The sequence below is a fragment of the Arachis ipaensis genome, chromosome B1, assembly GCF_059453495.1.
Source record: "Arachis ipaensis isolate K30076 ecotype BB chromosome B1, ASM5945349v1, whole genome shotgun sequence".
In the NCBI taxonomy this organism is placed as follows: Eukaryota; Viridiplantae; Streptophyta; class Magnoliopsida; order Fabales; family Fabaceae; genus Arachis; species Arachis ipaensis.
The window spans coordinates 33,889,259-33,917,185 of NC_142436.1; the positions used below are offsets into that span (position 1 = coordinate 33,889,259).

Genomic DNA, 27,927 nt, shown 5'->3' on the forward strand with positions numbered 1-27,927 from the left:
AAGTATGTACACAAGGACAATGATTGCGTAACAGCTACCTTATACAACACTGATGATTCGTCAGAAGCCACACAAGTTGTTGATGAAATTAGGAATTACTACGATTGTAGGTACATTTCGGCATGTGAGGCAGTCTGGCATTTATTTGGATATGAAATCCAAGAGAAAGAACCAGTTGTGATTAGACTTCCATTCCATTTGGAGGATGAGCAACTTGTGGTTTATAGTGAAACTTCTAATGTGAATGATATCATCGAAAGAGCAGTATCTCATAAGTCAATGTTTTTGGAGTGGATGGCGGCGAACATGTCATATTCCTATGCTCGAAGTCTGACTTATGCTGAGTTTCCAACCAAGTTTATTTGGAAGGACGATGCTTCAAAGTGGTTTCCTCGAAAGCAAGGCTTTGCAATTGGAAGGTTGACTCATGTACATACAGGTAATGACGAGTTTATATTCAATTTTGATCTTATTTATTTGATGATTTAAATTTAAAATCTTAACAGCATGTACCCCACGTCTATTTTATTTGATTTATCTACACTAGAAAACAAATATTCTAATAACTTTCAACAGTTATAATCTAATACTCTGTAGATTATACAATTTTAGAATTGTGCTCTATTTTTTAGAAAAAATAATTTTATGCGCATGTGTAGCTACATAATAATTGAAATCGTGTAGCCTAATCCATTTAGCAACTTAGAAGTAGGATTTTAACCAAGTTTTTTTTTTGCAGCAAATACCAAAGAATATTACCAACGACTTCTCTTGAATACTCAAAGAGGATGTATGAATTTTCGAGATATAAGAACAGTAGGAGAAACAATTCATGCTACTTATAGATATGCATGCTTCGCTCTTGGACTCTTGCAAGATGACAGAAAATTTATGGATGCAATTAAGGAAACAAGCTCGTGGGCCTCAAGATCATATGTTAGGAGGTTGTTTGTCATTCTATTAACATCCAACAATATCTCAAGACCAGAATATGTCTGGGATAAATATTGGCATGAACTCTCATATGATATTTTGTATCGACAAAGAACCATGATGAACATGAGGGGTGAGTTTTATTAATTGCAATTATTAAGGTCCTTCATTATTGATCATTTTTAGTTTGATTGAATTTTTACAGTATCGTATAATATGCAGAGTTAACTATGTCAGACGATGAGATTAAGCAGCTGTGCTTAATGGATATAGACAATATCTTACATTCCTATGGTAAAATCTTGAAAGACTATCCTCCTATGCCTTTAGTTGTTAACCAAAAGGGTTATCAGGGAAGAGCTAAACTTTAACAGGGATGAGTTAAAGAAAAACGCCTCAAACATGTTAGCCATCGCAACACCTGAGCAGAAACATGCATTCGATAAAATTGTTACAGCTGTGTATTGTGATGAAGGATATTTTTTCTTTGTGTATGGTCATGGAAGTACTGGAAAAACATTTCTCTGGAGCCTTATGTCTGCTAAGATTCACTCAAGGGGTGATATTGTGTTAAACGTTGCTTCAAGTGGTATTACATCTTTACTTCTTTCCAATAGAAGAATGGCACACTCAAGGATCCTAATACTGCTGAATATAACTGAGAATTCTGTATGTAACATCAAACCTGGTTTTCCTAAAGCAATGCTGCTGTTAAAAGCCAAATTTATAATTTGGGATGAGGCTCCAATGGTTAGTAGGTACTGCTATGAAGCGCTTGATAAATGCTTGAGTGATATCATGAGGTTTTATCCAATATATAACAAAGATTTGCCCTTTGGAGGAAAAGTGGTTGTACTAGGTAGAGACTTTAGACAAATCTTTCCTGTCATTCTACGAGGATCGAGAAAAGATATTGTTCATTCAATCGTTAATTTGTCTTACCTTTGGAAGTTTTGTCAGGTGCTCAAACTAACAAAAAATATGAGACTCTCTGTAGGAACAACTACTTCAGATCAAGATGAGACAGAGCAATTTGGTGAGTAGTTATTGAAAGTTAGTGATGGTATAATAGGTGACAATATAGATAGTGAATTTGAGATATGTCTTTCAAAAGATATTGTTATTCCTTCTTCGGACCAGGCATTTGATGAGTTGGTTCATTTTTCTTATCCAAATATTTTAAAAAACATGTCTTCAAAGAATTTTTTCAAAGCAAGGACTATACTAGCTCCCACGCTGGACATCATTGAAGAGGTCAACAATCATCTGATGGCTATCATTCCTGTTGGGAAATTACTGGATAGTATAAATTGCTCTAATTTGCCTCCACATAAATTAATACTCAAGGTTGGTGTTCTGGTAATGTTACTGAGGAATATTGACCATTCTAGTGGTCTTTGTAATGGTACAAAGCTACAAGTTAGGAAGCTTGAAAATCATGTCATAGAATGTGAAGTTTTAACGGGTAACAACGTTGGTCATATTGCTTTGATTCTAAGAATGAATATGGTACCAACAAATGAAACTGTCCTAGTTAGATTTCAACGAAGACAGTTTTCCATAATAATATCGTTTGCCATAACAATTAATAAGTCTCAGGGACAAATTTTATCTCATGTTGGATTGTAGTTGTCGAAACCAGTTTTTACACATGGCCAACTATATGTGGCACTTTCAAGAATTAAGAGCAAGAGAAGTTTAAAAGTTTTACTTATGAATCACGTAAGAATGTCTGTAAATTTAACCATCAATGTTGTTTATAGAGAAGTCTTTGAAAAAATAGGATTCTAATGTAAATGTTTTAATTTTATTTTAAATTTTGTATCAAAATCAATGTATAATTATTTTACTTTAAAAAAATATAAAATGATGATTATTCACTATTTTTAAATTAAATTTTGATTTTGATAATAATTTTATAAATTTTTTGAAATAATAATTATTTTGTATATTTTTTCTTAAAATATTCAAACATATAAAAACTTTTTTTACTTTTATAAATTTTTCTGTGCTGAACATAGATTCATACACTAGTTTAATCTAAATTGTGAGATAGTTTGGGAGTGAAAATTAAATCATTTGAAATTTATACACAAAACAGATAATAAGATTTTGAGTTAGTTTGGTAAACTCCTAAAAAATAATTTTTTTTAAGTGATTCTTTTTAAAAAAAAAATTTAAAAATAAAAATAATTTTATGTTTAGATATCTAGTATAAAAATATTTTTATATTTAACAATTATGTTTGTGTCCAATAGTATAAAAGTATTTTTTTATTTATTATGTTAAAAATATTTTTTAAATAAAAAAATCTATTAAAAAATATAAATTATAGTTTTGGAAAAAATATTTTTTTAATATTTTTATTTTTATTACTAAAATTTTGCTAAACATATTAAAAAATAAAAAACATCTTTTTTTATCAACTTAATAACATTCAGATAAGCACTTAAAAGGGGTTGAAAATCGAAACTTTTAATTTGTATTAAATTAAAATTTAAAATTTTTTAAAGTTTAAATCGGTTTATCCAATTTCAATGTGATGAATTTAAAAAATATAAAACACGCAAATCGAATGAGAAGATTTACCTCCATCTCATGTTTTTGTGAAACTTAACTTCTTTCTGATCCAATGTATCTATCATTCTCTCCTCTCAACGTCATAAGCAAAATCATGCCTTATTTTATAGGTTTTGGCAGCAAAATTTAAGAATAAATAGGTATTTTGTAAGTTTTGCGAGAAACACCAAAAATATCACATGTAAAAAAAATTAACATCAAATATTAGTTACAATATATATTTTATATTTTAATATATATTAATTAATTTAATAACTAATTTTTAGTATATCTATAATAGATAATTTTATACATTCTATAAATATCATTAACAATTAATTTGTTTTAATTTTGTCAACCTAATATTTCAAATATGATACAATTATATTCTTAAGAGCTAAAACGGTTAATAGAAAAATACTGACATGTCGAATGTATTCTGATATCTATCTATTAATATATAATAGGAGAGTAGTAGGTTCAATGCTTGACAAGTGTATAGGCTAATTAATCAACAAGTGTTTTATTTAAATAATTGACAAGTGTCTTGCTAATTTTAAATTCAAACATAAAATATAATATAATAAATAATATAAACAAAAAGCAAGCAGGACAACAATTTCTCTGCACCCCTCACCTGCAAAAGCATTACAAGTAGATTTGAAAATACAAATTAGGATCAGAATTTGAACTTGCATTGAAACTAGAACAAGAGTGAACACATTTTAAATCAGGATTTTAAAAATCAAATCTTTCCTTGATTTTCTCTCTCTCGGATTTGTTTTCTCTATCATCTTCTTCGTCCCTATCGAGGAAGCTAGCGAGCAGTAGTAGAAAGTATTGATCAAGTGAGAGTGTTGAAACAAGCGAAGAAGGTGAAAGCAAGATCTGAGAAAAGAGGAGGCAGACAAGGAGAAGCGAGCTTCAGGAGCAGAGGCAAACAGAGCTTTCACAGTGGAGAAGAAGCTCTCATGCCAATGCCAAATATGGTTACTGCGGTATGTGTTTTTCCTACTGCTACTCGGTCATCGTTCTCTTTTACTATGTTATTCTTATTTAGAAGGCTCAACCAATTTGGATATAACTATTTAGGTTTCTTTTTCCTTGACCGTTGTCGGTTTCAAATGCACTAAACCTTGCTGCTGTCAGCGAAGAGGCAGCAGCTCGGTAGCAAGGTGGTGACGCCGGAAAGCTAACCGGTGGATATTCACCACTGGAGATGGAAGAGAAGAATGTTGGTGGATATCTTGCCATTGAAGATGTTATCGGCAGTGAGGCAAAGGTAAGCTTTTTTTTTATTTCAAAATAAAAAATTATTGTGTGTTTTTTTTCTAATCTTCTTCCGTTTTTATTTCAAAACATTTGTTTCTCTTCTTTTAGTTTGTTTCGTGTGTGTGTTTTTGGGTTTAGATCAGATCAAAGCAGGAGCTCTTTGCAAAGGCAAGCCACTAGAGAAGTACATGTATATCTTTTTCTTATTTCTTATGCTGATGGGATATAATACACTGTTATTTCTTCACCTAAAATTTTATTTTGATTTGTTTAAGCTTATTTGCTTCATTTTATCCTTTCGTTTTATGTTGTTTGCTTGCTTTATTGGTTTGTTGAACTATAAATTGTAGATCTAGCATCATATGGTTATGTTACCTTAGCTTCCTAATAATTGTGGTTAACGGGTTATAATTGTGTCCTACTTATTGATGGAGGGAAAGGACTTTTAAGATTATCAATTAAAAGATAAAAGAACTCCTCAATTTATGGAAAAAAGATATTCTTTTATAATTGTTCTGGGTCTTCTGTCTGTATGGTCATTTTTTATGCGAGAAAGATATTCTTTTAGGATTTATGAGTGAATTTTGCAAATGGATTATTTGAATAAATTGTGAACTGTAATCTTGCAATTGCGAATTTTCAATTGTGGATTGAATTTACATTCAAATAATTAACTAATTAAAAAAAAGAAATATTTTTAAGTGATGGAGATTCTAGCTGCATATTAAACATACAGTAGCTGCTGTTTTTAGATGAATGAGTAGCTTTATATGTTGAGATTTTCACCTGAAAATCCTTACAAAAGACTACTAATTTCACCTGAACAATTTTTGATATTAGTTGTTTAACACTCTGATTGGTTAAAACGTACTTTCTCTTCCAAATTTTCAGAAAGCAACGTTGGTAGTTTCCATACTTTGATCTGTTTGTATATATATAATGCTTTGCTGTAAACATAGCCTTTCAATTTTCTCAGCTCTTTTCTTCTAACAAGTGACAACCAACAATGGCAGCATCTTCTTCTAGCACCTTCTACACCAACCTCAAGTTTTGCACCAAATTCAACAACAGCAACAGCAACTTGAACCGAAGGTACATTTTATTATTTTCTCTTTGCTAAAGATATGAAACTATTGAATTTAACTACCTATTTTCTGAAATTTCTGAAGTTGAAACCTTTTTACCATTTTGAAGGGAACTCATATTAAGAAGCAATGAAATAGCAACAGTTGGTGCTATCTTCAATTTCAATTTCAGGTAATCCCTTTTCTATGTTTTTTTCCCCTGTTTATCATTATCACCATTGAAAGTTGTTCAATTTTTTTATATTATAATTATTTTCATACAAATTTGGAATATCTTAATTTAAGATTTTATATTTTTCCTTATTGCATATTTGTGCAGTGAAAAAAACTTGATTTTCTTGGTGTGCTGAAAAATTCTGCATCTTTAACATGATTTTCCATTTGTTTAAATTTTTGATTTTATATGTGTTGATAATTTGTGTTTTGTTATTTTTGAATTAAGGTAAGGTCGTGTGTCGTTCATTTTGATTTGAGGAAAAGGATTTGATTTTGGAAATTTTCTGTGGTGATTATCAGGCTTCTTTCCTTTGATTTATGCCTTTATTTGCTCTAATTTTGTATTATGGTTTGTTTCTTTCTTACATATGCAGTGTGCCTTCTCATACAAATGGGATGAACCATTTTGCTCATTCTTTTAAAAAATTTAGAAACAATTTCATTCTTCATTTAAAATATTGAGAAAAGGACAATCCCATTTCCATTCCCAGAATTGATGTCATTACTTGATCAAATCGAGATGCCCTTGATTTTTCCTTATTATGAACTATGAAGTTTATGATTGACGTCAAATAAGAAATTTTCATAACTGCGTAATTTGCTATATTTATTAGAGATTTTATAAGAATGAAAAATATCTAGCACTTTTGATAGTATATGGGCAAAACATCTAGAGAGGAGTAAAAATTTATTTCCTTTCAATAGATCTCCAAAGTTGAATTATTTTTTAAAAATTATGTCTTTTTGTTTAATCTGCTTCAATTCTCTTTTTTTTTTCTTTTTTCTCATAGTTGATTCAGATAATTAATTTTGGCAGGGAATGTAAGTGGAGGACGGAGTGTTCCAGCACCAAAAGCATCTCTTGAGGCTTGGCAACGATTATTATGATGTTCTTAAAGGAAAATAAGAATGTTGCTGCTTTGACAACTAAATCTAAAGTTAGAAAGTAGTCAGTTTTGAAAAGGGCTGAAAAATCCTTCAGAAAAGAGGAATTATAATGTTAGTTATTTCCTTACTTCTTTTATTATTGCATTTAAGTTTTAAGTAAATTTTAAAACTAACTTATTCCAACAGTATTTATCTGTTTATGTATATGATGGAAAATCATTGATTTTGTGTGTGTATATATGAACTTTTAACAATGAGTACTCAAAGGGCTAAGGAGATAGGTTCGTTCATATGCACTGATGCAGTATGCGTTTGTTTGTGTGAAGAAGCATCAGCATATAAGTTCATAATAACATTATTGCTTAAAAAAAATCATCATTTCTAAACTAGATATTTCATTTGGCTTTTTTACTAAAAACAGAGGAGAAACAGGTTTTGGGAAATGCAGCTTTTATGATCCTAATTGCTTTTGCTTGATCCTATAAGCTTAAAAATAATACTTGAATCTCATTGGATCTACCAGTTAATTCAACATGGTGTTTTAACTATACCATATATCATTCCTTCTATCTTCATTTTTAGAATTTGAATGAATTGATTATTTTATATTATTTTTATGTCTTTCCTATATGTCTTTAGATTATTGTTGTATATTTGTTAAAACTTTTCTCATTTTGACCAGTATCGAAATGTTACAACTTTGCTTAGCCGTGATTGCAGTGTTCAAAGGAGGCACCAAAAGGTACGAAAATTTCCTGTTATCATATATAATTGTTGGGTAAAAGTATCATTTTTAAGGAAATGCTTTCATAGTAGTGTGTTATAATTCTTGGTGGGAATGTTTGAATAGGATATAATATATAGCTTTAGTGCATATTATCTAGGATGCAGTTACTTTTATTTTGACATTAGCTTATAATTATTGTCTGCTTCATAAAATAGATCAAACTATTAATTATTGTCTTTTGATAAATTAGTGGCCTCTACTTCTGAAGGAAGTAAATTTTGTTTTAATTCTACTAACATAATGTATAGACTTCTTTTGAAAAGAAATCTACTCTGGCTAAGGACGAGGCTGAACTTTCAATATTGAAAAAAAAAAAAAGAAAGCTCACTTAAAGATGTGCAACAGCTAAAAGGTATCACTTTTATGATTTATTATTTCCTATACACTGGGTATATCTAGGGAAACCATTTAGTTGCTTTGCATTTTCGGTCGGTTGGAAGATTCATAGCGATAAAAGGGAAGTGTGTCTGTCACTGTTTTGTAAGTAATTTGGTGTACATAGCAGGAGTGAAAAATTGAATCTAGGAAAGGAGTCTAGAGGAGTGGTACATATAGGTGATTCAAATGAGAAACAAATGAACGGAGGATAGAATTTGTTTTTATCTATTGTAGTTTTGGTGTTTATTGTTGTCTTTGTCTGATTTTCATGTTTTTGTTTTTTGTTTTGGCAAAAAAAAAAAACTCTTTGGCTACTGCAATATGAGGAAGTTCCAATAAGTATAAATAATTTATATGTGAATTGCTTTGGTAAGAATAATGTCTTGAGATAGAGACTGATCCTTTGTGTTTTTATGTGTTTGATTTCGGAAAAAACAAGTCAAAAGCAATATTTTTTTCATTGAGATTGTATATAATTCCTTTGAAAGAAGATGTTTACTTGGTAATTTCATATATTAAAAACAATTTATTGCAATATAAGATAAGATTATAAAAAATTTGAGCTATTCTCAATGTTCATAATTTGCAATTTTTTGGATTAAAGGTGTGAAAATTGAATACTAAACCACTTTGTAAATGTGAAAATTGTGTGGATTAAAGGTATGTTCTTAATATTGTGTTATTTTATTTTTTATTATTATTATTAGTAATTAGTAACTAATCAGTTTCTAGCTGTTTAGTTTTAATTTGTTGTTGGGTCATAGGCTGTGTGATTTAATTTTTGAGTCATCTTAATTTACATTAAAAATTTATGATATTTATTAAATTTTTTTCTTTTTTTAGTGTCTCAAATTAATCAGGGCTTAATATTTTCTCTCTGATAGGTACTAACATACACATTTACAAAATCACAATCTATGCCCCAAAACTTTGAAGCTGGCCATGATTTATATACATACAAATACGAATAATATTTTCCTTACAATGCTTGGTATAAAAAGAATGAATAACTATAATATACTAACTGTTAAGTGGTATTTTTACAATTTAATTATATAATTAATTAAACAAAATTTACAAATAAAAAATTATATTTCAAACATTTTTTATAAATTAAAATCACAACTTAAACAACATTATAAATTATTTTTAACTGTCCTCTGTTCCACTTTGTTTAGATAAGAAACATATAATCATACACCAACAAATAAAATAATGAAATTAAAAAAAATTTAAACAAAAAAATAAGTAACATTATAATGCAACTAACTAGACATTTGTTATTTGTAAAGAAGTCAAGCTTCTCGACATACATTAACATATTTAAATTGAAGGATTGACTTTTATCATTACACATGCTTATATCATTGTGTTTAAATTTAGACTTTTTCTTTATTTCTTTAATATCAATTTTTATGATTGATTAGCCATATAGATAAATTATATAACCGCGCTACGCGCGGGTGGTACTCTAGTGTCAATAATACTTGACAACCCTAGGTTGACGTGTTAGTATAGGATGCCACGTTCTCGTCCATGTCAAATCTAACGGCATAATTAAAAACATTAAAATGTCATGGTCAAACATTAATGATAAACTTAAAATATAATATAAATATTAAGCACAAAATAATATTTACTATTGAGTAATATTTTATAAATAAAAATTATATTAATAACACACATCAAAGGCTAAAACATATCACTTTTATTGAAACTCATTTTAATACAATAATATTTTTTAGAATAATAGTCAAATTCGTTTTTTAAAAAATTACTCATTTTTAAATTAGTTTTTAAAAGATTAAATCAGTCATGTTAGTCCTACATAAGTTAAATTGGTCTTTCTGTTAGTTAGATAATGGTGTATCACATTAAATATCATGTGACATGATATCATGATAAGTTAATGTCACGTGTCACAAAATAATTAGTTGATGTGTCAAGTTAGTGGCACGTAACATACCACATATTACCTGACATGTCATAACTATTTAGAGTCAAATTAGTCCCTAAAAATATTCATATAAATTATTTTCATTTAGTCCTTATATAAATCTATCTTATTTTTCTTTTATAATATTAAATTTTTAATATTTTTTTAATACTACTAATTTTAATATCATTTTTAGATCTTAACAAATGAATATTTTATATAAAATAGTAGAAATAATTAAATTATTACAAAGTTTTTTGCCATTTATATTTTAAAATTTTACATTTTCAAATTTTAGGCTTTTTGTAGTGAAAAATTTTTATATTTAAATGATTTTATCTAACTATTATTATTATTATATACTTAATTTTTTTTTAATTTCACTAGATAAATATAATAATTATTTTAAAATTTAAATTTTTATATCATTATTTAATAAGATCCAAAAAATTAAAATTTTTAATATATAATTAATAATAGTTTAATAAAATTATTTATAGAAAAATATTTTACTACAAAAAATATTAGAATTTAAAAATGTAAAATCTAAAAATACAAATAAGAAAATAATTTTATAATAATTTGATTATTTTTATTATTTTATGTAAAAAAAATTTGTTTATTAAAGTGTAAAAAATAATATTAAAATTATTAGGATAGAAAAATATTAATACATTTATGTTGTTTGAAATATGAGTTTTATAAATTTATTATTATTTAAGATATCAAAAGCTGTTGGACATAATTTATTTACATTTTAGTTAAATAGTTGATTGATTTTTATTTGCGATAAAATTATCCCTAAATGTTAATTTCTTCTAAAATATTAGAGGCAAAATTATCTAAAAATATCTGACATAAATAAAAAACATAAAAAAATTGAATAAATAAAAAACGTTAAAAGATAAAATTAAATAAATTAAAAATTAAAAATTAAAAATATTTTAAAAAATTTAAAAATAAAAAATACACTTTACCCTTAAATCAATAGTCTAATTTGTTACTCTTGACATGTGATACGTATTCAAAAGAAAATATTTAATTTCAATCATTTATCATGTTTTAAAGAACATTTGGTATTTTTATCAAGGTTGCGAGAACCGGACCGGTCAATAAACCAGTGAGGTGACTGGTTCACTGGTTCAATGATTCGACCGGGGTTCAACCGGGGTTCGACCGGTTAATTAAATATTAAATAAAATTATTAAAAATTTAATATATAATTTTAAATAAAATTTAACTCATAAAATTTAAAATTTAAAATTTAAAATTTTAATTTATAACCTAATAATAAAAAATAACAAACAAATCAGTAATCCTAATAAATCAGTAATCCTAATAACCACTGACCATTGAATTTGGAACAAACATAATCATAATTACAAAAATATAAACAAGCAGAATTACAAAAATATATGAAATCAAATTACAGTAACAAATTAACTCTCAAATTCTAATAAAATAATCAGCATAAATACCCAAGATAAAACCTCAAAATCCAAATTCAGACAAGCCAGAGAATTCAAAAGCATCAGAAAATTCAGCCACTCAATCACAAAAAATTGAAATTCAGATCCACTCACAATCCACATACACTCAATCCAAATTTAGCAAATCACACCACCAATAACCCTAACTCAGAAAAAAAACAGAAAAAAATTGCAACCCAATCATCAGAAAACAGCAACTCAATAATCACAGTAACTCAATCAATAAAATGAACAAACAAACTGAAGCAAACATAGATTTCAGCAGTGCATACTCATAATCCTAAACATTTTTGGTTCCAGAATCATACAAAAACAGAAATTCAGAATCATAAAACTCAGAGATAGGCGAGACAGAGACAGACGAAGTTGTAACAAAACCCAACTGCCGGCGAAGGAGGAACGGCGAGACAGAGATGGGGGAGGAATGGCGAGACAGAGACCAAGATGAGGGAGGAACGCAACTCAACTGTCGAGGAGGGTAGAACGGCGAGTCAGAGACGAGGATAGGATTCAAACTGTCAGATCCTCGATCTGCAAGTCCACGACCACGACCACGACGTAGAGAAGAGTAGAAGACGGCCACAAGCTTCGACATGCAAGTCCAGAGGCGACGGCGTGAAGAGGAACGACGGACAACAACTTCAATCTGACACTCTGTCTGTCACTGCGCGCGGTGACAGCATCTTTTAGCTGACGAGAAGAGTTCGACGGCGGTAGAGGCGGTGGCTACTGCTTGTGGTGGCTGAGAGAGAGAGAGAGGGAGGTTGTGGGTTACGCCGTTAGGGTTTGCGTGAGGGAGGGGATCTGAGGAGACAGCTTTTATACGCTGAATTTCTTTTTTTTTTTTTAATTAAAATTTTAAAACCCGTTAAAAAACCGTCCGATTTCACCGGTTCGCTGGTTTACCGCCGGTTCGACCGGTTTTTCCGCCGGTTTTTTGCCAGGCGGTTTTTTATATCAACCGGACCGGCTCGATAATCGGTTTTCGGTTAACCCAGTCGAACCGGCCGGTCCGGTTCGATTTTCAGAACAATGATTTTTATTATAAAACATTCAAATATTTAACCTTCTTTCTTCTATGAATTCAAACATAATATCATATCATTGTAATCAACAACTCATAAGAAGCGTTGAAATAGATTAATATTCTGATAAAATGAACATTTTTGTGATAGATATCAATGATATAATTCGGATGCTTTTCTTTGTCAAAATCCGACCATCAAGCACTCTGTTGTTAACCAAATCCAAGACATTCAAATTTCTTCTTCTCACCTTCCTAGTATCTATGATCATAAAATGGTATAAAAGTTGAAATACCACAATAAAGAAAAAGGAAAAAGCTTAACTAAGTTTCATACATCTGTCAATATTAATGAAGATACAATGACAACATAGGCCAGGAAAAAGAAAATGGCAATCTGTATTAAAAACTTGGGATTTTCCCTCATGTTTGGAGATGTCACCGATCTGAAACACCACCCCCCCCCCCCCCCCCCAACAAAAAAAAAAAAAAAAAAAAAAAAAGAGGATGATTGTATGAGAAAATCACTTAGAGAAAGATGAAAGGATTTCACACTATCTATCAAGCAAAATGTTTACCTAGCAATTCGCTGAGAAAGTCTATGAAACGGTAAACTTTGTATGAACACAATGCCTGGTCCTGTGAGAAGAGCTGTCACAGCATTATCACCCTGCAATTTTGAGGACAAATGATGTAACAAATTATAGATAAAAATATAAGATATGGCATGCAGAAGGGGTGTTATGGTGGCTTACATAATTAAATTAATTGCAGCAAGAAGAAAAGGTGGTTGCATGTTTGTGGAACAAATTCCATGCATGCACAGAAAACACCCATAACCACTCATCCTTTTGATTTTTCTTAACTTCATTTTTTATTATTTTTTATATCACTTTCATGCATTGTAAATATTTCCCAAAGCATAATCAACTGTCAATTACCTGGGATCTCCATGGGTTAGTAAATAGTAATGTAAGATGTAACTCCCAATATCTCTCTTAAATCAAACCATACGATACTTTGAATAATAATCCAAACAACAATACAGTTACAAACTTCTAGAAGCTCACTACGCACAGAGATAAGACAGGTCTAACGTGTAAAATATCAAACAATATTTATCTATAATTTTTTGCTATAGCAACCATGCAAGGTTAATCCAATGATAACTGTATATTGTGGGAATATTAAGAAAATAATAATAAAATAAAAATCAGTAGTAGAAGTTACTTACTCCAAACATTGTCCTTCTTGGAGGACCATTATATTTTATTTGGACATTGACTGTACTTGTCACAGCAACAATGCATGAAACATCAACTGCTAGAACTTCACCGCTCTCAAGATTTTTCTGTAGAACTAGCAATAAACAAAACCGAAGGATAACCAAGATAAGCAACAAAGTAATATTATAGTAGTTATTCAAAATATCAAAAATACTATTAACATAGACCTTACTCAAGAATGACATTTAAAAGTTGGAAGATAAATTGGAAAGGGAAGAAACAGTTGCAATTGATTTTATTTCTTCCATAAGTAGCATTTTAAGCATGGTAACAGACTAACAGGGAAGAGAATTGTACCAGATCCACCAGCAAGTATGAATGCAAGCCCTTGACCTGATATCTTCTGCCTCAAAAATCCCTATAACAATACAATTGTTGTCTTAGATAAATAACATGGCAATTTGTATGACAAGAGGACTTGTCTGATTTCCTTTACTATCGGAAACCTCTAATTTTGAATTGCTATATAAAAACAGGCATGACAGCATAGATTAATTATACTGATACATAGTATAGTATGTGTAACCCAAATCAATCCTCCAGCACAACCTCTTCCATCTAAACAAACCCATTTTGAAGTCCAAAGCCCCATCTAAAGTAAAATATTTTGTATGCACAGCTGTGGTTAACGGGATTAATACCAATTACATGTTGCAGATTCAAAGGCTATCTACCCTGATGTATGTTATGTGTGGGCATAATAAAAAATAAAATTCAAATCTGTATTTACGTTTTGATGGCTGTGTTTTTATGGAACAATTACTTTTACCATCTTTGGTAAATGTTGGGCGTGCCCTGCAACCGGAGATCAGCTTCTATTGACTAGGTTTGTTAGGTTTGGCAGGCAGGAAAGAGGCAAATCTTTGTGGCACTATCCATTATGAAAGATACACCCACCATTTGAACTATTTGGTTGGAGCGTAATGCACTCACTTCCAAAGACAGATTTTCTAACAAGTACGTTGTATGGATAGGATTAAATGTCTAGCATCCATTGGGTGTAAAGCTAATGATCTTTATAAGGGACTTTCCTTTTGAAACATGCTGAGAGATTGGAAAGCATGCTTTATAGATAATCCTTTTTTTGCTTTGCTTTTGTACAGGGGGATTATCCTTCTACTCTTAATGAAATTCTTCTTTAATCTTCCCCCCCACCCTGACAATAAATAAATAAATAAATAAATAAAAAGGATAATATCTAGTAAGGTTCTGAAAATCGGATCGGTCATTGAACTGCTCTAGTTACTGGTTCACTGATTCACTGGTCCAACCGATTCAACCGTGGTCTAACCAAAAACACCGTTTTATAATCAAATTTGGAGACCTTTCTGTTCCTGTTTATGAAAGCAACCATACGCACATTTATAGGAAGCAGAATTAGAACATGATATGATGGTGATGAATAAGCAATTTTTGCTACAAAATACTGCTACAAAATTTTTGCTTTTGTTATACCTCAAATTCTCAAATGAATTCTATTTTTGTGATATATCATTATCAAATTTCAGCTCCCTCAAAATCTCAAATGAACCGACTCATTCAACTAATATATACTAAATGAGTGAAATATCAATAATCAGTGATCAGTTCAATTTTGTTCAAAAGACAGTGACATTTCTTTAGATAAAACAAAAGTGTTACTACCAAGAAGTACATTATATAATCATCCATCAAGTTCATATTCACAAATAGAAGTATCAACCCTAAACCCAAACAGAAGTATCACACGCTGAGATGAACATTCAAAGTAGCAGTAACAGGCAAGCATCAAATTACACAAGTGCCAGAGCACATGATAACTCCAAAACCTGTGGCATCAATAAATCAAAATTAATTTTTGGCTGCCTCTAATACAACATCCAAACATGAATGATTATCTTCCAAATATAATCCTACTTTCAGCTCAATCTGACACATCCTGTTCTGTTCCATAGCATCACAAAATACTAACACCAAGTAAAATACATCACAATCAAACAAAATAGAGAGCCTAACAAGTTACCTTCAAATAAACATTGATTCATAGAAGAAAACAGAATCACAAAAGCAAGGCAAATTATATTGGGTATACATAAAAAATTGTCTCTGGTACAAGAAAATTAAGGCTCCAGAATGTTAAGTAGTTCATTCTTTCATAAAGTAACAAGGTTTAATCATACACAAGCAAATTAGTCAAATTAAGGCTCTATTTGGGCATAACATATCAAAGAGATTGAAAGGAAGAAGAAGAAGACGAAGACGAAGAACGTGACAACAAACACCGAGCTGACCTCGAGGAAGAAGCTGCGATCGGTGGAGCGAACAGGGGTCCGAGACTTGGAGCACGCCGATAGGACGAAGAGGAAGCTCCTGAGTGCGACGGACGGCGACAGTGTCCCACTTCTTGCGGCAGTGGTGGTGGAGGCTAGATGGCTAGGGCTTTTTTTGGATGAGGGCAGTGCAAGGTTCTGAATTGTGAAGGAAAAAGAAGGAGAAAGGGGCTGGGTCACTGGAACAAGGAAGGAATCAGATTGCTTTTTTTTTTTAAGGAAGCATCAAACGACGACATTTCATATAAACCAGCCGGATCCCGGTTCAACAGTTTTCATGCGGTTTTTGAAATGGCGGTTTCTCCTAATGAACCGAACCGCAAATGCTCCCGGTTTCCGGTTGGACCGGCCGGTCCACTCCGGTTTCAGAACCATGATATTTAGAGAAAGAAAATAAATTGCTTGCTAGGTAAGTGACACCAAGTATCTCGTATTTGTTAACAAGAAAATAAAAAATAGGAAACATCCCAGTTACCTCAGCACCAGCAACAATATTACGTCCCCTCTGATCAATTGTGTTGACGACTTTCACATCATTGACAGAGCAAAGAAATGCATCTGGCTACAGAAATTGAAAAATTGGTTATGTCATATTTTGGTCCTGGTATGGGAAAGAAAAATCAACAGAAGTAAGCCCAACGAAATCAAACTTTAGTTTTTAAAATCACTCTAAGAAATTCAAACATACAGATGAAACAACAACAGCCAACAAATTAATACCTGACACAAAATCTCCCCATTAAATCTTGCTAAATCAATCTGTATTTGCATGAGTAAGAAACATATATAGAGAGGTCTTTCAGTCAAAATGAATCCAAGCATATGTTTCAGGTGATGAATTTGGAGACTTCAAGCAAAGGAGTAACAAATGTTATCTGAAACAAATTAGAGATGCATATAAACCACAAACCGGAAGAATTCTTGCAAAATAAGGTGCAGCAATTCCAACGAATCCATCACTTTGTCCAGAATTTCGAAGAAAGATGCTACTTATGTTTTTGCCAAATAGCCACTGCCATATGCCTACTTCATTTTCTGGAAGATAGGAATTTTCCATTTCAATGGATCCTGACATAAAGCACATGGAACCTACAATAGCAGTATAATAAAACTCCACTTAAATTTTCAGAGGGGAAATCCACAGACTAACTATAAATTATATATGGACATAGGCACAATCCATGTTAACATTTAAAGAAACTTAAAGCAAAATCAGAAATCAGGTTCAGTTTTACTTATACTTCATAATGCTCCTCCTCGCCTCCCCCCCCCCCCCCCTTCTTTTTCCAAAAAAAAAAATTAACTAGAGAAAAATAAAAAAAAACACAGGCACGCAAACCAACAAATCACAAAGGAAAGAATTTCAGTATTTAATTATGCATTCATATGAAGAAAATAACTAAGACAAAATGTTAAGACCAAAAAATACATTAAAAATTGAAAATTAAGAAAATTTGTCATCTCATCCAATTGATGTTCAAGAGTCATGCCCAGTATAAGCCATGTTAAACAAATAAACATCAATATATATTACACTACAACAGAATTAAGCCTACATAGCAAATATGCAATATTAATTATAGTACATGGATATCATTTAAAATATCATATATGCATTGACAGGGAAAAAATTTTCATCCTAAGTCTACAGAGAAAAAGCAATCAAGAAAAATAAAATAAAATAAATCTAGAGTCACAAATAGAAGTCCCTAAACGACTTACCAGGCTTTGCAATAATTTTTTCTTGGGGTTTCAACATTATCTGTATTGCAACAACAAAGTCAAAGTTAATTTTATGAATAACATTAAAAGAAATATGGGGGAGAAAATCTGACTTTAATTTTTACACCAAGGAGGGTGGTTCATATACCTGGACCACCTGAGCTTCACCCCCTAAAATCTGAAAAGGTGTGATTGCATCTTGCGGACTCTAAACCACAATGAAGAAAAATTTATCATCAGACTGAAGGATATTTCATAGGACAATACAAGCAATATGATGTTGAACATGTCTTCTCCTTTCTTTTTTAGGAGAAAGAAGAAGAGTACTATCCCATAATAAGTTGAACATCACGATACACTACAAAACAACCTGCAAAACTAAAATTTTGTTGGAGTCTGATCATGAGCAGTCATATGAGTAAAAGATAAAAAATATTCAGATATGTTTCCTTTTTCCAAACATCATGTTAGGATTAATAGTCAGTTCAGGCCTTCCTATTTACTGCACATGTGGTACTATTCCAATTTCACAAAATACAAACCTGGATGTGGAATAATTAATGCAGCAAACATATTAACTTAAGCTTTCCCAGATAAAATACAATTATATTTTTTATTGTAAATGGCAAGAATATGCAAATACCTGATAAACATAGGGCTGAAAAGGTGTTGAGAAAAATGGTGCCGCCATTGCTGAGACACAGGAATTACTTTGATGTTACTAGAGAAATAAAGGGCCTATTTGAATTAAAATCCAGTAAGATATCAATAGGGTTTTAACCAAAGAATGTTAACTCTATTATGCAATAATTTTTCACCTTAGGGAATTCAATTGAATATGGTATACATAATTTTCAAATAGCATTTTCAATTAATGGAAAGCACTTTGAACATTATCACTACAACAATAACCTTCACTAGCATATTCAACATTCAACATTAGTTTCACAAGTGAAAATATGGTGCAACAATGGATACAACAATTTAAATTAATCAAGTGATAGTTCAATTTTACTATTACAGTTTCACGGCTGTCACATTGTCTTAAATTTCTAACTGTAAACTAGATAGGTAATCCTATGCTAGACAGTGTCTTTCTCTATTGACAAAATTTCAGAAAATCAAGTTTCAGAGTCAAACACAACTCACAAACAACATATTGTCAAGCATATCCAACTAACAGTTATCAACTATCTACTTGTCCTTATCATTGCCGATTCATCAAAAGATAGTGTACACCAAAGACTCAATTCATTCTTTACCTCACAAGACTAATACAAAAACAAAAGCCACTCTAATTGTTTTGCATATACCTCTAAGGAGAAATCTCTGCACATTATTTCTCAAGCTATCCGCAACAGATTAAACTACCACCAAGAGGAGTGAGCAATATAAAGTAAATTACAGCTTCAATTTCACAACATTAAGATGGAGACTAGGGAAATTAGATTGAATGACAAAAGACGGCAGATACTAATAAATCATTGAAAATCCTAAAACTCAACAATGACAAATGCACAACCGTTCAGCTTTACAACAACTTGCAATTTGGGAACTTTCTGAGAATACAATCTCTATAATCAATCATAAAAGCCCTAGACCACACACAATAAACACACTTTTCTAAACCTGATCAGCTCATCTCATTTTTTTCTTCTCGTATCACTCATGATCAGAAGCCTAGTCTAACCCTAATTTGGTAACCTAAGCCTGATAATGTTGAAATTAGATTCAGATTGTTAACAAATTACGAGATCCAGATAGACTAGAAAAAAAAAGTGATTGATGAATAAGAATTTGGGGAGGAGACAAATCCATACTAGAAGCAATGGAGGAAGGAGAGAGACAAAGAGACCTTTTTAGTGTTTTTGAATGAGTAAGTCTAGAGCTCTGTTCGAACTTGCATTTCAAAATTTTGGCAACTGATAACAAATACTAATATCTTAAATTCCTAACAAACTCCACAAATCACAATTTATACGATGAAAACTATACACATACACCTGATTCAGCTTCTCAAATTGATCGATTGAGCAATCAGGCACCAATTCTGCTTCCGTGAAATCGGAGGCGAAATTAGAGAGATATCGGTTGTGAGAATTACATAAAGAAGAAAAAAATTGGACTCAGGAGATTGATGAATGATGAGAAAATTAGAATGAGGTCTCAGAAGAAAAGTGTTAGAAGCAAATAAGTGAATAACATAAAGATTCAGGCGTTCGGACCATAGTTATCAGTAACCCAGGTCCCATTTGAATAAAAATATAAAATAGTCAATCAACAAGTATTAAACCTATATTAGTAGGAAATAAATGTCTTCAATAACACTTTTAACAACAATCAAATCTCAATTTCTAAAAATAACTATTAGAAAAATTTCAATTAGCATTAAACCTATATTGATACAATCATGTAATAGTAACAATAAGACTAACAATCAAGTATTAAATTTACATTAAAATGGCAATAATCAAATATTAAATCTACATTGAAAGAGCAACAATCAAGTATTAAACCAACAACAATAAAGTGATTCCAATTAACATCAAATTCCTATTCTAAACATATGTTTAAAGTTTAAAACGGAAACAATTTATATACAAATTTCAATTGGCATCAAATTCCAATTGCTTTCAAATTTACTTTCAAGTGTCATTCTATATAAATTCCAATAAACATCAATTTATTATTTATTTATATCTATTCTAAATCTACGTTAAAACAGCAACAACCAAGTTTTAAAAATCAATATACAATAACTACTAAACCAAAGTCAGAGGAGGCACAAGGTGGAGAGGGCCAGAAGCAGAGACAGAGGAGGCACGAGGCGGGGGCAGAGAAGAAGAGCAACAATATAGCACAGCAACAAAATAAACCCTAAATACCAATAATCAGAGAAAGAAAATATCAATCAACCACTAAACCTCCATATATTACGTTGTAAAACAAAAATTTGAATAATCTGCCACGAAATCAACAAAAAGCATACCTGATGATGTGAAGGCGGAACGCAGGCAGAGAAGAGGGAGACCAATCACGGCGAAGCAGAGACTGGCGAGGGGGAGGCAGCAGCGTCGGCGAGCCACGCCGGACGAAGACGCGACGACAACTACTAGAGACGCATAGGAGCAAGGAGACGCGACGACATAGTGAAGGCGAGCCACGGACGGTGGCGACGACGCAGCGCAAGAGATGCACAGGAGCCGGGACGAGACGCAGAGGAGCCGGCGATGTAGAAGCAACCGTGCGGTGGCGGTGAGCGGTGGCAGATCTGTGAGTGTGAGAGTGAGAGGGAGGTGAGACGGAGGAAAGAGAGAGAGATCGCGCGCTGGGGGTGGGTGCCGTTTTGGAAGGTGAGAAGTGAGAGAGACGGAGGCCCGGGGGGGGGGGGGGTGGGGTGTTTTGAGTTCAGAACTTCAGATAGCGTAGGTTTCTTTTTCTTTTTCTTTTCCTTTTCCTTTTTTCAATTCCGAAGCGGTCCAAGTTTCTAAACTATGTCGATACACCGATTTTTACTAAAACCGGCCAGGTCAAACTTATTTTTGCTGGTTCTTTTTCTTGTCGGTCCTCTACTCCATCCAGACTGATCCTATGACCAGTTAATCGGTTTTGCGATCCGACTGTTTATGTCGGTCCGATTCTAACGACTATGGTTCAAACTTTGACCGTATTTTTCGATGGGACAAATACTATTTGAGTCTATGACGGTCCATTACCTTTCCACCGTGAAGATTTTCATCCACAGCTGCTGCGATTAAAATAAATTTTCGCTTATAAATTGAAAAATGATAATAGTTTATTATTCAACACCATGTTCCCTCTTTCGAATTCTATAGCAGCTGACACTTTCATTGTTGATATGCCATCATCTTTGCCCCCCTTTTTACTAAGATTTCGAATAGCTGTCCCGAATTCAAGTTGATTATGTTTCGCCTCTTCTTCGGAGAAAGAAAAAATGGAATGAGAATAAAAAAAAAAATATAATAAATAAAAGAAATATTATTCTAATATAAACATTAATAAAAATCTAAATATAGAATGAAATTATCAAATAATTTAGATAATGAATATAAAGAATATGAAAAATCTAATAATAATGATATACTATAGAAATAATAATGATATACTATAGAAAAGTATTGGGTCCATCTACTGTAAAGATGCCTTCTTGTACATATTTACAGATTTTGATTTAAAAGCGTATCGCTAAAAGTGTTGTTTAAAGAGAAAGTGTTACCCTTAATCGTTAACTTGGCTCTGATACCAATTTTTTTTTTTCATTTCTACTATATGATAATTTTTTCCATTTCTACTATATGATACCCATTTTTTACTAGTTCTTGATGTATATTGTGATTTCATTTTCAATCTTGTTTTAGTTTATAATATTCTTTTTTGCATGGATTATTGTATATAAAATCTTTTATCTGTTTGTCTTTTTCTTTAATATAATTTCTCAAATCCTCAAAAACTTCTTTTATTTCTACACTTTCTGTTGTTTCTAAATACCTTCTTAATTTTTCAACTTCATTCTCCATTTTTTCTTTCAACAGCTTTAATTCTTTTAAGTCATAATATGGTTTTCCAGGCATTTATAAATTTTTTAAATTTAATTCCAACTTGTTTATATTTATTCTTATTTCTATCCTTTTTATTATAAGGTCATCAATTTCGATCGGAAGGTTATTTAATTCCCTTTTATACTCTTTTATTTTACTTTTTAATTTTTCCGCCCTTTTTCTTTTTATTTTATTTTCTGGTTTTTCAATCTTTTTATGCTTCATTATTTATTTTAAAATTTCTGCAAACTCTATCATCGATTCATCACTATTTTCTAGAGATTCTATTAATTTTTCTAGCTCTTCAACTTCTCTTTTTAACTTGTCATAGATTATTTTTAGAGCTTCAAATGCTCTTTGATTTATTTCAGAATACTGTAAATAATTTAAACGATTTTCTCTTTCAAAGAGCTCTTGTTTCTTGTCTTGATAAGTTACGTATATTTCTTCTTTATTTATTGTCATAATTTAGTGTTTAGGGTTTCATTTAATTTTTCGACCTTTTTTGTTAATTCTTTTATTTCAGAATTTTCTTCTTTAATCTTTAACTTAGATAAACTTAAAGGGCTACTAATTTTAGATTCTCTTATTTGAAAATTCGATGAAAATAATTTTCCTGATGGTTCTTTTAATAATAGAACTAGGTTTTCAATAGCTTTATATTTTGGTATTTCTGTTTTTACAATTTTCTGAAATAATTCATCGACATAAATTCTTTCTCTGTTTTATACTATGATGGCTATTTGTTAAAGCATAATTTATTGCATATGTAATTGAAAATGGTTCATCATCTTGTTCCATTAGATTCTTTCTGTGAAATTTATAAGCCAAACTTATAGATCTTCCAAGATTTTCAGTTGATAAAGGTATAGCATATCCAAGATGGGCATTGAATTTAACATTTACGTTTGCCAAGTTTCCATGAACAATTCCAATTATTTGATCTATTGGGTCATCAGTAATTCTTTTGTCACAGATTGCTAAGCTTATTGGTGAATTAATTCCTTTCATATATATAGATTTGATTAAGACTTGTATAGTACTAATATGAATCCATCCAATTTTAGATCTTTTTGTTGATCCTTAATTTTCTCAATCTGTTTACTTAATTCTTCATCATTTATCAAAGCTATTTCAAGTTCTCCATTGGCGGATTTTATCTTTATAGGGGCTTCAAGTTGAATTTTTCCATAGTATATTATATTTTTTCTATTAAAAACTTCTTTTAAAAGGTTCTGTTTATTAAAATTTTCATTTGATTTGAGATTTAATTCTGTTTTTAGAACAGCCTGTTTTTCATTATCTAATAAAGCAGTTAATTTGTAATAATCAGATTCTTCTGTTAATTCTAAACTTTCTAAATAATTCATAATTGAAAGACTAGGATGAAGATGTACCTTTCTGGAGAAAAACTTCCTTTATTTAGTACATTTTACATAAGGTGTTTTTATCTCCAGAGGGGAGATTGTAAATACTAACTCCAGAGGGGAGTTTTAGAACTATTTTTCCTAAAGGAATTCTTCCTCAGACCATAGAATCGCCTCGGCAGCTTCCTCCTTGCTCTCCTAGCATGTGAGTACTTTTTGCATCCTACTTTCTATTTTCTGATACTTCTACAATTGCCTAAGCAGCCTATTTATAATAGTTGGGTTTGATGGACAATTTCCATCCTTACCCTTCTTATGACGTCATTGCTTACGTCATTGTTTGTTCTTTTGCACCAGCTACATTGTTGGTGCTCTATGACCTAAGCGCTTACGTCACTATGCAATAATGTTAAGTGATGCTTCAGATGCACTGTCCTCTTCTTTTATCATGTGACCCTCAGATGCATTGTCCTCTTCTTTCATCATGTGAGTTGATTCCGTTTCATTATTGCTTTCTTCAGATAACTCTGAGGCACATAGCTGGCACTTGTGGTCTTCTCTGTTTTTTATCAAATAGCAGAGATTCCTCTTTATCCCTTCAGGGAGCTTTTCTAAAAGTCCGGATAAGTTGTAGAATGCTGATTCAAATTCCACCAAGAGTCTCATCTCTCTTTCTTCAATTTCATTTTTTTACTGGACACAAGCAGAGTGTTTCTGCTTTTATAATTAATCCTTGTGTGAGATTCCTTCGTTATTTTTTGAGTTCTTTCAAAAACCCTTGCTAAGGTGCTGGCTAGCCTTCCTTCATGACTGTAAATTGTTAAGTCTTGAATCTGATCAATTGGTTGAAAATTTTCTGAGAAGACGGACATGAATATTACTTGGTGTGCTGGAACCAAACATTCTTCTTCTTCATTAAAAATAGGTTGACTATTTGTAAATTTTAGGGATATATCCCTTGGATTTACATTGTCAATCATATTTTTAAATCTCTTTACTGCATCAACGAATCCTGCAGGAAACTCACTAATAATTTTTAGATCATTAAAAATTAAAATTGTATCAATTAATCCATATTGGAAAAACTGATAGGTGTCAGATGGGGAAGCATCTGGAAATATAACGAGCTTTGTTAGCTGTTCTTTGGCAATAGGATAATATCCCAAAATTGCCCTTTTTTCTTCTGTCCAATTTAGGACTATGTTAAGGGTTTCTCTGAGATTAGATCTACAGACCCTTTTCTTTTCCTTGATTTCAGCCCTTGTAGGAATGTTTCTTATTATCCCTGTTCTCTGGGTTTGAATTGGAGCTTTATCTGCTCTTTTTAGAGTTTGCTCTGGATGGAGAGTTTCATATTCCCTGAAGGATTTCTTTGCCTCTTCCAGTGTTAGAAACCCTCCTTTATGAATTATCCTTGATTGATGTGTGAATGGTGCTGCTTTTTTCCAGGCATCATATACTCCTTTCATGGGGCCATTATAAATTACATAATATTTTTTATCTTGGGTGGATTTTTTAATGATTTCAGCAATTGTTTTATTTTCTGAAATTTTTTCTTCACCTGATTTGTCCACCACGCTTAGCTGGCTGAACTCTGATGGTTTTGTTTGTTGTGTTGATTTCATTGCTTCGATGACCTTCTTGAGAGATTGGATCTGTGTCCTTATTTGCTGACAATGCTTGCATTTTTTGAGTTCTTGCTCATATTTTTGAATTTCTTGATCTAACGCGTTGTAGACGAACTCCATTCTCTTGTTAATGTATCTGCAATAACATTTTTGTCACCCTTAATATATTCAATTTTTATTGGATATTGTAACAAAAATAATTGCCATCTTACCAATCGTCCATGATTATAATCAACTTTTAAATTATATCGTATGAAACCTGTTAGGTAACTTGAATCTGTCCTTAATGTAAATTCTCTAGGTAGTAAATCAATTTTCCATTTCTTAAGAGATTTAATTGCTGCTAGAGTTTCCTTTTCATGCGTGGTATATCTCTGTTCTGTTGGAGTAAAAGTCCCTGAAATATACCTGCAAAGTAATTCCTTTGGGGAACCTTTAGAATCTAGTGATTCTTTTTCTTGTTCCAAACTTTTTATAGTTTTCTTAGCTTTTAGACATCCTGACCAGGTTATGTCTGAAGCATCTGTTTCTACTATTAAGTAGTCATTTTCTTCTGGAATATAAAGTTCTGGAAGTTTTTCACATAATTCTTTAATCCTTTGAATTTGCATATTATCTTTTTCATCCCATTTCCATTCTTTTTTAGTACTTATTTTTGGAAATAAGCTTTTAGTGTATTCTGTTATATTCTTTAAAAATCCTTGATCAGAAATATAATTTATACACCCTAAAAATCTTTGTAATTGTTTTCTATCTTCTATTTTATTAGGAAATAAATTTACCTTTTCTAGGACATTTGGCTGAAATTTTAGCTTTCCTTGAGTGGATAGAATTAATCCAAGAAACTCTATTTCTTGTTTTGCTATTCTTGCTTTCTTTTTGCTAAGAACTAATCCTTTTTCTTTACATCTTTCTAAAACTATTAATAATTTTTGAAGATGATCTTCTCTATCTTGTTTTGTAAAAATTAGTATATCATCAATATACACTAAAACAAATTCATTTAACTCTTTTAGATTTTCTTCCATAAATCTTTGATAAATACCTGGGGCTTGTTTTAATCCGAATGGTAATACATTCCATTCATAGAGCAACACACTTGTTGATTCTTTTGTTGGGCAAGTAAAGGCAGTTAATTTCTTTGTTTCTTCGTCTAAACGAAGTTGCTAAGATCCTGATTTTGCATCAAGAGATGAAAACCAAATTGCTCCTTTGATTTTTTCTAAAATAGAATCTTTTCTTGGAAGTTTATGAGCATCACCAATAGTTGCTTCATTCATCTTCTTATAGTTAATAACCATTCTTCGTTTTCCCCTTTTAATTTCATTATTGTTTTCGACATAAAAGGCTGGAGCCGCATGAGGACTTTTACTTAATCTTATAATTCCTTTTTCCAAAAGATCTCTACATTCTAGTGAAAACTCTTCTCTATCTCTTGCGGAATAAGGAATTTTATTTGGAACATTTATCTCTTTTGTAGGATCTTTTAATTTAATACTTACTAATTCGTTATTTGTATTTTTAATATCTAAAGGATTTTCAGCACAAACTTCATCCAAAAGTTCTTCTATCTTTATTTCAAGATTATTTTTTGGGATATTTATCTGAAAGTATAAATTTAAATAACATGTCTCTAATATAGAAAATATTTTAAATTTTAAGATCTTATCTATAGTAGTAGTCGGTATTTTTATACGTTTTGATTTTTGATTTATTGAAGAATCGTGTGGAGCTTTTAAAACTATATATGTTAATTCTTGAATGAATGGATGATATAGCTTTAAAAAGTTATTTCCTATGATAAAATCCATTCCAGAATCTAACATATATATAGATGGAACAATGAACCTATAATTTTGAATAAAAATTTCAACCATCTCTGCTTTTTGGTCAATTTTATGTATTGATTTGTCAGCTATTCTAACTCTTAATGGTTTCTTTATTTTTTTCCAATCAAGTTTTATATTTGAACTAGCAAAGCATTGTGTTGCTCCAGAATCTATGAAAGCATTTATAAACTTTTTTGTTATTTTTATAGTAATAAATGTAGCATTATTACTCAGTCTCTGAGTCTGTTTCCGAGACATATTCAAAAATATAGTCTAAGTTATCATCAGATTCCTCTAAAGGTTCCATAAAACAAGACTTAGCAATTTCTATTTGTTTAGTAAGATCCTTTTTATCCTTCTTTTTTGGACATTCATTTGCATAGTGTCCTTCTTCTTAACAATACCAACATTTACAATTTTCTTTTTTATTCGGGCAATAGTTATTTCTTTGTCTTTTATTTTTATTATTATGTTCCTTTCTAAAATATCTCTTTTTTCTCCAGTTTGGATAGTATTTTCTTTTTCTAAATTGATATTTTCTTTTTCTTTGAAAATTTTTATTAAGACCATATTTTTGAGGTATCTCTTCATTATCTTGACAGCAAATTCTAATTATATTTGCAAATCTTTTTTGAGTTGCTTCTTGCATACAACGTTCT

The 27,927-nt window shown here is 31.0% G+C and overlaps 3 protein-coding genes across 15 annotated transcripts; 2 read left to right on the forward strand and 1 right to left on the reverse strand.

Moving 5' to 3' along the window:
• The first annotated feature begins 1,335 nt into the window (after nucleotides 1-1,335).
• Nucleotides 1,336-1,977, forward strand: LOC107605135 (uncharacterized). The gene has a single exon (XM_016306899.1). The coding sequence runs from the start codon at nucleotides 1,336-1,338 to the stop codon at nucleotides 1,975-1,977; it is 642 nt and encodes a 213-aa protein (XP_016162385.1).
• Nucleotides 1,978-2,121: 144 nt separating this feature from the next.
• On the forward strand, nucleotides 2,122-2,562 carry LOC107605142 (uncharacterized). Its single transcript, XM_016306911.1, has one exon. The coding sequence runs from the start codon at nucleotides 2,122-2,124 to the stop codon at nucleotides 2,560-2,562; it is 441 nt and encodes a 146-aa protein (XP_016162397.1).
• Nucleotides 2,563-12,693: 10,131 nt separating this feature from the next.
• On the reverse strand, nucleotides 12,694-21,347 carry LOC107628471 (uncharacterized). 13 transcript variants are annotated; one of them, XM_021119928.2, is made up of 13 exons: nucleotides 20,875-21,340; nucleotides 20,672-20,762; nucleotides 18,529-18,578; nucleotides 18,034-18,093; nucleotides 17,886-17,925; nucleotides 17,074-17,252; nucleotides 16,884-16,922; nucleotides 16,639-16,725; nucleotides 16,125-16,301; nucleotides 14,152-14,212; nucleotides 13,803-13,927; nucleotides 13,147-13,238; nucleotides 12,694-13,014 (listed from the first exon to the last, which is right to left on the reverse strand). In XM_021119928.2, exons 3-13 carry the CDS (start codon nucleotides 18,574-18,576, stop codon nucleotides 12,900-12,902), a joined length of 1,023 nt encoding a protein of 340 aa, XP_020975587.1. In that variant the 5' UTR covers nucleotides 18,577-18,578; nucleotides 20,672-20,762; nucleotides 20,875-21,340; the 3' UTR covers nucleotides 12,694-12,899. The 13 variants fall into 13 exon arrangements, with proteins under 13 accessions (XP_020975587.1, XP_020975589.1, XP_016186621.1 ...); XM_021119930.2 differs by having other exon boundaries at nucleotides 20,654-20,762; nucleotides 20,875-21,256; XM_016331135.3 differs by lacking the exon at nucleotides 20,672-20,762 and having other exon boundaries at nucleotides 20,875-21,346.
• Nucleotides 21,348-27,927: the final 6,580 nt, after the last annotated feature.

Coding starts and splice junctions, on each gene's coding strand:
- LOC107605142 (XM_016306911.1), top strand. CDS start 2,122: ATGTCTTCAAAGAATTTTTTCAAAGCAAGGACTATACTAGCTCCCACG.
- LOC107628471 (XM_016331135.3), bottom strand. CDS start 18,576: ATGGCGGCACCATTTTTCTCAACACCTTTTCAGCCCTATGTTTATCAG. Junction 16,726..16,883: donor ATGGGGAGATTTTGTGTCAG/GTATTAATTTGT, acceptor CAATTTCTGTAG/CCAGATGCATTTCTTTGCTC. Junction 14,213..16,124: donor ATCGCAGCTTCTTCCTCGAG/GTCAGCTCGGTG, acceptor GTATTGTTATAG/GGATTTTTGAGGCAGAAGAT.
- LOC107605135 (XM_016306899.1), top strand. CDS start 1,336: ATGTTAGCCATCGCAACACCTGAGCAGAAACATGCATTCGATAAAATT.